At 38.0% G+C, this 10,743-nt stretch overlaps 1 protein-coding gene across 1 annotated transcript; it reads right to left on the bottom strand.

Moving 5' to 3' along the window:
• Positions 1-9,539: 9,539 nt before the first annotated feature.
• Positions 9,540-10,388, bottom strand: LOC137291272 (uncharacterized). Its single transcript, XM_067822574.1, has one exon. The coding sequence runs from the start codon at positions 10,386-10,388 to the stop codon at positions 9,540-9,542; it is 849 nt and encodes a 282-aa protein (XP_067678675.1).
• Between the last annotated feature and the right edge of the window lie 355 nt (positions 10,389-10,743).

Raw genomic sequence — 10,743 nt, 5'->3', positions numbered from 1 at the left:
ATAATGGGAGACTTGAATGGGCACAACCCACTCTGGGGTAGTGTAAATATAAACACTAAAGGGAAATTGTTGGAGGACTTTTGTTCTGACAATGATTTGTGTATTTATAATGATGGTTCCAACACACATTTACATCCTGGTACAGGGACTTATTCTGCTCTCGACTTGTCAATTACAAATTCAGAACTATTAAATGAATTCGAATGGTCAGTCCACGATGACCTCTGTGGAAGTGACCATTTTCCTACTATATTAAAAGCTGTAACTCCATCTGATGTTCCTCCATCATCAAGACGGAATTTTAAAAAGGCTAACTGGGCATTATATGAAACACTGTGTGCTGAAAAACTTAAACCCGAACGTTTTATTGACGTTCCTGATGCTATTAAATGTTTTTCTGAGGAACTGAATTCCATAGCTGATGAGTGTATACCAAAGTCCTCTGCAGTTCCACATATTCGAAAACCATGGTTCAGCGATGAATGCAAACAAGCTAGGAAGGCAAGGAAAAAAGCAGAACATTATTTCCGTCGCCATCCTATGGTGCATAATTTAAACAAATTTAAAATAATTTTAAATGCTAAAGCACGGCGTACTTTTAAACAGAATAAACGCCAATCTTGGCAAAATTATGTATCCAAAATAAATTCACGGACACCCATGTCCAAGGTATGGAACATGGTCCAGAAAATTAAAGGTAAGGGTACTAAATCTACAGTCCATCATCTTAAACATGGAGATCAGTTACTTACGGATAAATCAGATATTGCGAATAAACTGGGTGAAACCCTCGCTAAACACTCTTCCTCTTCTAATTATTTACCTAAATTCCAGCAGTATCAAAAACAAGAAGAAAAGAAAACTATTAATTTCAATTCAGATAATGGGGAAGATTATAATGAAACATTTTCTATTCATGAACTCCATACTGCTCTTGATCAAGCTCATGACACTGCTACTGGAGCTGATAACATACATTATCAACTCCTGAAGCATTTACCAGAATTCTGTTTAGAGACGCTCTTATCAATATTTGATGATATTTGGACATCCGGGAAATTTCCTTCTTCGTGGCGTGATGCTATAGTGGTACCAATACCTAAACCTGGACGTGATCATACGGATCCATCCAGTTATCGTCCGATTTCATTAACTAGCTGTGTTTGCAAGACCATGGAACGCATGATAAATAATCGACTTGTTTGGTACTTGGAAACAAATAACCTTATCACAGATATACAATGTGGTTTCCGTAAAAACAGAAGTACCGTCGATCACTTAGTGCGTTTAGAATCATTTGTGAAAAACGCGCTGATTAATAAGCAACATGCTGTGTCTATCTTTTTTGATCTTGAGAAGGCATATGACACAACCTGGAGGTATGGCATTCTGAGAGATCTACATGATTTCGGTTTGCGTGGTCGTTTGCCTCAATTCATAGGCAAATTTTTAAATAACCGACAATTTCAAGTCCGCGTAGGTTCTACCCTGTCTGATCATTACAATCAGGATCAGGGTGTTCCACAAGGCAGTATTTTGTCAGTCACACTTTTTAGTATAAAGATCAACAGTTTATCTAAAGTTTTAAACGATTCCATTGATGGATCCTTATTTGTGGATGATTTTAATATTTCTTGTCGTGGTAAAAACATGCATACCATAGAGCGGCAGTTGCAGTTATGTTTAAAGAAAATAAATAAATGGTGTCTTGAAAACGGCTTTAAATTTTCTAAATCGAAAACTAATTGCATACATTTTTGTCGTAAGTACAAACCACATAAAGACCCTGAACTATCTCTAGATGGCACTCCCATTAAAGTTGTCAAGGAAGCCAAGTTCTTGGGATTAATTTTTGACTCACACCTTACGTTTCTGTCTCATATTAAATCTCTGAAAACTAAATGCCTGAAAGCACTTGATTTGTTGAAAGTGGTATCAAATTCTAAATGGGGAGGTGATCAAGCTACCCTTCTCCATCTATATCGTTCACTTGTCCGTTCTAAACTTGATTATGGCTCCATCGTATATGGTGGAGCCTGCAACAGCAACTTAAAAGTATTAGATTCTGTTCCTCATCAAGGTCTAAGACTTTGTCTTGGGTCCTTTAGAACCTCTCCTGTTGACAGTCTATATGTTGAAGCCGATGAACCATCTCTTACACAACGTCGTATAAAATTATCTTTACAATATATCACGAAGCTATACTCTAACGAATCTAACCCTGCATATAACTGTGTTTTCAATCCTCTCTACGAGGACTTGTACAACAAAAAGTATTCTCTTGTTCCACCTCTCGGGCACAGAATTAAACCCTTTCTTTCTTCGGCCGGCATTGAGCTGGAAAACATAGCTCCTTCCCGTCTTCTTTCTTCTCCTCCTTGGCAGTTGGTTAGGCCACAAGTTGACCTAACATTAACGACCTTTAAAAAATCAGAAACGAATGAATTACAGTATAAACAAGAATATAATAAATTGAAACATAGATATAGGAATTATAAATCCTTATTTACAGATGGGTCCAAGGATGGTGGCGCAGTGGCCTGTGCCACTGTCATTGGATCCAGAACAATATCTTCTAGATTACCAGATAATAGTTCTATTTTTACAGCAGAAGCTAACGCCATATTGACAGCTCTTAAATATATTCAAAGACACCCTAAACATAAACAATATATAATCTATTCCGACTCTCTTTCTTGTCTTCAGGCTATTAAAAATATTTCTTGTCAACATCCACTTTTAACTGATATTATTGAATTATATAATAATCTTGCTACTGGCCAATACGACATCGTCTTTTGTTGGTTACCCAGCCACGTAGGCATTTCTGGTAACACAATGGCAGACCTTGCTGCTAAAGCAGCACTCAACAAATCTGTGACACCACTTCTTATTCCATACACTGACTATAAAGCTATCATTAGGTCTTACATCCGTGATCTGATGCAGAAGAGGTGGGACACTCAAGTAGGTATCAACAAATTACGTGAAATAAAACCCTGCATTGGTTACACCTACTTGGGTTGTGAGTCCAGATTTGAGGAGGTCATCATGCGACGATGTCGTATTGGCCACACACGATATACTCATGAATATTTGCTTAAAGGTGAAGATCCTCCGTTTTGTATCCCTTGTGATGAAAGAATCACAGTCAAGCATGTCTTGCTTGACTGTGTTGAATATTCCATCACAAGGGATAACTTTTTTAAATCAAGAACTATGAAGGATCTTTTTAGTAATGTTAGTTATCGTTTAATCATTGCTTTTTTAAAGGAATTAGACCTGTTACATGACTTGTAAATAGATAAATGTTTTATGATTGGAAGTTAAATTAGCAACTAAGATTGTTAGTGGCTGTATCCTCGAAGGGGGTTGAAGTACCGTAAAATTATTGTCCTCCTGAGAGGGTACGTAAGTCCAGAAAAACAGTTGAAGTCAGATTTAATCTTCCACTTTTTTAGTCGTAGAATATGTGTAATTTTAAATTGTGGCTAATCTTGCATACAGTCGCCAGCAGCTGAGGGGATGGTGTAAATCCAGCTAGGGACCGTGCAGGTAGGAGAGGTACTGTAAGTCCCCATGGTCCCTAGTATGGTGATTTACCTTCGGTTGTTGGCGATCTAGGGCCTGTTTTTATGGTGTACTGTCCAAATAGTGATAATATTAGCTTTTAAGTTTCTACGCTAGTTTTAAATACTAACTGTGATAGTCTAGTGGTTTTACTGTCCTTCGTCGACAGGTTCTTCATAATATGCCTATATATTCCTTTTTATGTCACGTATATTCTCGTCACAATATGGCTGCAATATTGCCGACGTGACGTTAAATGATAACTCACTCACTCACTTTAACTTTTGGCTAAATGTGTCTAAATTGCTAACAGCTGAGGGGATGATGTAAATTCAACTAGGGTCCATGCAGGTAGCAAAGGCACTGTAAGTCCCCATGGTCCCTAGTTTGGTGATCTACCTTCCGATGCTGGCAATCTATAGCCTGATTTTATATTGTATTGTCCGAATAGTGATGTTATTTTTAACTGTCCATGCTAGTTTTAATTGAAATTGTGATATTCTAGTTGTTTTACTGTCCTTCGTTGACAGGTTGTTATACTATACATATATTTCATTTCAGAATTAAGTGCTCTCGTCACGATATGGCTGAGACATTGCCGATGTGACGTTAAACATTAGCTCACTCACTCACTCACTCACTCACTCAACCAAAGACGTATAAAATTATCTTTACAGTACATTACAAAATTAGCCATTAATGAGTCTAATCCTGAATGTAATTGTGTCTTTAATCCTCTTTATGAGGCTCAGAATTAAACCATTGAGCTGGAAAAATATAGCTCTTTCCCGACTTCTTTCTTCTCCTCCTTGGCAACTGGTCAGGCCCCAAGTGGACCTAACATTAACTACATTTAAAAAATCAGATACTAATGAATTACAATACAAACAAGAATATAAATTAAATCAATTAAAACATAAATATAGCAAATATAAATCCTTATTTACAGATGGGTCCAAGGACGGTGGGGCAGTGGCTTGTGCTACAGTCATTGGATCCAGAACATTATCTTCTAGATTACCAGACAACAGGTCTATTTTTACTGCTGAAGCTAACGCCATACTAACGGCTCTTAAATATATTCAAAGACATCCGAAGCATAAACAGTATATAATCTATTCCGACTCTCTTTCTTGCCTTCAGGCTATTAAACATATTTCTTGTAAACATCCACTTTTAATTGAAATTATTGAATTGTATAATAATCTTGCTACTGGCCAGTGCGACATCGTCTTCTGTTGGTTACCCAGCCATGTAGGAATCTCTGGTAACACATTGGCTGACCTTGCTGCAAAAGCAGCACTCAACCAATCTGTGTGACCACTTCTTATTCCTTATAGTGGTTATAAAGCCATCATTAGATCTTACATCCGTGATCTGATGCAAAAGAAGTGGGACACCCAAGTAGGCATAAATAAATTACATGCGATCAAACCCTATATTGGTTATACCTACTTAGGTTGTCAGTACAGATTTGAAGAGGTCATTATGCGACGATGTCGCATTGGCCACACAAGATACCCGCACGAATATATACTGAAAGGTGAGGATCCTCCGTTTTGTATCCCTTGTGATGAGAGAGTAATGGTCAAGCATATCCTGCTCGACTGTGTTGAAATCTCCGTCTCAAGGGATAACTATTTCCATATCAAAACTATCAAGGACCTTTTTACCACTGTTAGTTGTCAGTTAATCATTGGTTTTTTTTAAAGGAAATCGATTTCATGGTTGAATTTTGAGCAAAATGTTTCTGTAGATAGATATGTTTTAATGATTGGTAGTTTAGATTAGTAACTTGAATTGTTAGTGGCTGTACCCTCAAAGGGGGTTGAAGCATTGTAAAATTATTGTCCTCCTGAGAGGGTACGTAAGTCCAAAAACATTTGATGTAAATTTAAGTCTACCAGGTTTTTAATCGTAGTATTCGTGTTATTTCAATTTGACTAGCATTTCATACACTCTCCAGCGGCTGAGGGGATGATGTAAATCCAACTAGGGTCCAACTAGTAGCGAGGGTACTGTAAGTCCCCATGGTCCCTAGTATGGTGATCTACTTCCAGTCGTTTGAGATCTATAGTCTGTTTTTATATTGTTTTGTCCAGATAATACTTTTAACTTCCCACACTAGTTTTAAATTGTAACTGTGATATTATAGTTGTTTTACTGTCCTTTGACGACAGGTTTATTTATGAGATACATATCTTCCATTTCAGTATAAAATGTTCTCGTCACGATATGGCTGAAATATTGCCGATGTGACGTTAAATATTAACTCACTAACCCACTCACTTAGGCACGTAATTAGAGGAGGAAGAGAGTGAGTGAGTGAGTTAATATTTATCGTCACATCGGCAATCTTGCAGCCATATCGTGACGAGAACAAGTACTACTGACATTGTAGAATGAATGAATATAAGAAAATAAAACCCTGTTGACAACGAACAGTAAAAACACTAGTAAATATCACAGATATACATGTAAGACTAGAATTAGATCTAAAACAGTTTAACTATAGTGAACAAGACAATATAAAAATGGGCTATGGATTGCTAACAACTGAAGGTAGATCACCATACAAGGGACCATGGGGACTTACATTACTTTTGCTACGTGCATGGACCCCAGATGGATTTACACCATCCCCTCAGTCGCTAGCAATTTAGGCACATATAGCCATACATTTAAAAGAACACATATACTACGATTAAAAGAGCGGAGTGTTTGAATTTTCTTTGAACGTTTGTGGACTTACGTACCCTCTCAGGAGGACAATAATTTTACAGCACTTTAACCCCCCTCGAGGATAAAGCCACGAACAATCTTAGTTACTAATTCAAAATTCCAATCATAAAATATTTATCTATTTACAACTCATTCAACAAATCTAATTCTTTTTAAAATGCCATAATTAAATGACCACTGTTATTGTTAAAAAGATCCTTCATAGTTCGTGATTTAAAATAGTTGTCCCTTGTGATGGAATATTCAACACAGTCAAGCAAAACATGCTTGACCGTGATTATTTCATCACAAGGGATGCAGAACGGAGGATCCTCACCTTTCAATAAGTATTCATGAGTATATCTCGTATGGCCAAAACGACATCGTCGCAAGATGACCTCTTCAAACCTGGACTGACGACCCAAGTAGGTATAACCAACATAGGGTTTTATTGCATGTAATATATTGATACCCACTTGGGTGTCCCACTTGTAGTATGGAATATGAAGTGGTGTTACAGATTTGTTGAGTGCTGCCTTGGCAGCAAGATCGGCCAACGTGTTACCAGAAATGCCCACGTGGCTGGGTAACCAACAGAAGACGATGTCGTATTGGCCAGTAGCAAGATCATTATACAATTCAATAATTTCTATTAAGAGTGGATGTTTACAAGAGATATTTTTAATCGCCTGAAGGCAAGAAAGAGAGTCTGAATAGATTATATATTGTTTACGTTTCGGGTGTCTTTGAATATATTTAAGGGCTGTTAATATGGCGTTAGCTTCAGCAGTAAAAATAGAACTATTATCTGGTAATCTAGAAGATATTGTTCTGGATCCAGTGACAGTGGCACAGCGCCACCGTCCTTGGATCCATCTGTATATAAGGATGTATAATTGCTATATTTATGCTTCATTTGATTATATTCCTGTTTATATTGTAATTCATTAGTTTCTGATTTTTAAATGTAGTTAATGTTAGCTCAACTTGTGGCCTAACCAACTGCCAAGGAGGAGAAGAAAGAAGACGGGAGGGGGCTATGTTTTCCAGCTGAATGCCAGCTGAAGAAAGAAAGGGTTTCATTCTATGCCTTAGAGGTGGAACCAGAGAAGATTTCTTGTTGTATGAATCTTCATAAAGGAGATTGAAGACACAATTAAATGCAGGGTTAGATTCATTAGAGTATAACTTGGTAATGTACTGTAAAGTTAATTTTATACGGCGCTGCTCAAGAGATGGTTCATCAGCCTCAACGTAGACACTGTCGATAGGTGATGTTCTAAAAGACCCAAGACAAAGTCTTAGACCTTGGTGATGGACAGAATCAAGAAGTTTGAGGTTGATTTTGCAAGCTCCACCATATACGATGGAGCCATAATCGAGTTTTGAACGGACAAGTGATCTGTATAAATGTAGGAGAGTTGCTTGATCCCCTCCCCACTTTGAGCTGGATACCACTTTTAATACATCGAGTGCCTTCAAGCATTTTGTTTTTAGTGATTTGATATGCGGCAAAAAGGTTAAGTGGGAATCGAAAATTAGACCCAAGAACTTAGCCTCCTTTACAACTTTGATGGGAGAACCATTTAAAAGTAGTTCTGGGTCCTTATGCGGCTTATATTTTCTACAAAAGTGTATACAATTAGTTTTCGATTTAGAAAATTTAAAGCCATTTTCTAGACACCATTTATTTATTTTGTTTAAACACAATTGCAATTGCCGTTCGATAGTATGCATATTTTTACCTCGACAAGAAATATTAAAATCATCCACAAATAATGATCCATCAACTGAATCATTTAAAACCTTGGATAAACTGTTTATCTTGATGCTAAAAAGTGTTACAGACAAAATGCTGCCTTGTGGAACACCCTGATCCTGATTATAATGGTCAGACAGGGTTGACCCCACTCGGACTTGAAACTGCCTGTCTTTTAAAAATTGTGAGATAAAAAGAGGCAAACGACCCCTTAAACCGAAGTCATGTAAATCCTTTAAAATGCCATGCTTTCTCCAAATCAAAGAATATCGATACTGCATGTTGTTTATTTACTAAAGCGTTTTTGACAAAGGATTCCAGACGTACCAAATGGTCAATGGTACTACGATTTTTCCTGAAACCACATTGAATATTTGTTATAAAATTATTGGTTTCAAGATACCAAGTCAATCTATTGTTCACCATTCGTTCCATGGTTTTACAGACACAACTCGTTAAAGAGATTGGCCTGTAATTCGAAGGATCAGTATGATCCCGGCCAGGCTTTGGTATGGGAACTACAATGACGTTACGCCATGAATCTGGGAAGGTCCCTGTAGTCCATATCGTGTCAAATATATTTAGCAGTGTTTCCAGGCATGATTCAGGTAAATGTTTCAGAAGTTGATAATGAATACCATCAGAACCTGTTGCTGTATCATGAGCTTGCTCAGGGGCTGTATATAGCTCATGTAATGAAAATAGTTCATTATAGTCTTCACCATTGTCTGAGTTAAAATTGATTTTTTTCTTCTCCTGCTGTTTCTGGTATTTCTGAAACTCATGGACGTAATTTGATGAAGACGAATGTTTGGCGAGAGTTACACCAATCTTATTGGCAATATCACCCTTATCTGTCAATACATCGTCACCATCCTTCAGATGGTGCACAGTTGATTTGCAACCTTTACCCTTTATTCGTTGAATCATATTCCACACTTTAGAAATTGGTGTGCGGGAATTTATCTTGGAAACATAATTTCGCCAAGATTGACGCTTATTCTGCTTGAAGGCGCGGTGAGCCTTAGCATTTAGAATTTTAACTTTGTCTAAATTATGGACTGTAGGATGTCGCCGAAAATACTTCTCGGCCTTCTTCCTGTTCTTTCTGGCCTGTTTGCATTCATCATTAAACCATGGTTTACGAACGTGTTGGGTTGCAGAGGACTTTGGTATAGTTTCATTTGCTATATTCTTCAATTTATCAGAGAATACCTGAATCGGATCCAGACTATTGACAAAAACGTTATTATTCAAGGTTTCAGTGCAGAGTGTCTGAAATAATGGCCAGTTGGCCTTACTAAAATTCCACCTAGTTGCAGGTGCGTTATCAGTAGGATTTATAGCTGCGAGAATTGTTGGAAAATGGTCACTTCCACAAAGGTCATCATGGACTGACCATTCAAACTCGTTGTATATATCAGGATCTGAGAGTGACAAATCAAGTGCAGGCCTCTGCAATTCCACTGGATAACATTATGAGAGCAACTCATGGGGGCTCAATAGGAGAGCGTGAACGAGACGAAGTCCCTTTATGCTGGGATGACTGTGAAGGGCTTGTCTCCATATCTAGTGGTTCATAGGTGTTATGAACCTCTACAGGGACTTGTAATGGTAAAGGCACCTCAACATGTTTGAGGACCCTGGCTTCCTTTCGTCTTTGTTGTTTCTGTTCTTTTCTGGACATGGTTGTTTTCCTTTCAGGTTCATGGTGATTTTTTGGTTCAGGCATCATGTCTGTCTGGGTGGATGTTCCTGTATCCTCATCAGAAATTGTATACATAATGGTCTGTTTTTCTGAGACCCAGGAAATGGAGGTCTGGCACTCGTGATCAACTGTTGGACGGGAGGTAGATACAACAGCAGTGTAATTTTTTTGTGTGGAGATTCTATCAGTGATTGGTAACAGTTTCTTTGCCTCAGCAAAAGATATATTATTGGTGTGTTTAAGTTTGAGAATATGAGCCTGTTGTTCAAAGACTGGACAGGATCGTGATGAGGACATGTGATCTCCATGGCAGTTTGCACATTTGATGGTATTTGTGCAGTCTACATTCTCATGTTTCTCACCACAACGAGAACATTTTGGGGAGTTTTTGCACGTGTTAGCACCGTGCCCGAACAGCTGACATTTTAAGCACTGAAGTGGATTAGGGATGTAGACTTCCACCTCAATATTAAAGTACCCAGCTTTAATTGATTTTGGTACTGTAGCAAGACAAAACGTCAACAGATACGTGTTTGTTTTGACTGTGCTGTTGCCATCTTTTCTTGTGAATCTTTTCACAGAGGTGACACCTTGAGACTTAAGTTCTGCTGCGATATCAACTTCCGACATGTCAGAGAGACATTTTGCCCGATCACGAACAATGCCTCTACACGAATTCAGCGTTCTGTGTGGTGACACAGCAATCCTTGTATTTGCAAACTGACGAGCTTTAAGCAAATTAACAGCCTGTTGTTTTCTGGCATATTCCACCAGCAAGGAACCTGTTCTAAGCCGAGTAACGTTTTTCACTTCGCCACATATTCCTGCAATTGCCTTCGATATTGCAAAAGGGTTCAGTTTTAATGGTTGTCCTTCAATTCCCTGGACAACCAGGAAACGGGGCCAAGAAAGTTTGTTGTTTCTGATTCATCATCAGAAGACGAGACAGTTTCTAAGTCTACATGCTTTCTCTTGGATTTAGATC

The sequence above is a fragment of the Haliotis asinina genome, chromosome 7 (genome assembly GCF_037392515.1).
Source record: "Haliotis asinina isolate JCU_RB_2024 chromosome 7, JCU_Hal_asi_v2, whole genome shotgun sequence".
NCBI classification, from domain to species: Eukaryota; Metazoa; Mollusca; class Gastropoda; order Lepetellida; family Haliotidae; genus Haliotis; species Haliotis asinina.
This window is presented reverse-complemented; position numbering and strand designations above follow the sequence as displayed.

Excerpts from the sequence above, each read along its gene's own strand:
- LOC137291272 (XM_067822574.1), bottom strand. The coding sequence starts at position 10,388 with ATGTCGGAAGTTGATATCGCAGCAGAACTTAAGTCTCAAGGTGTCACC.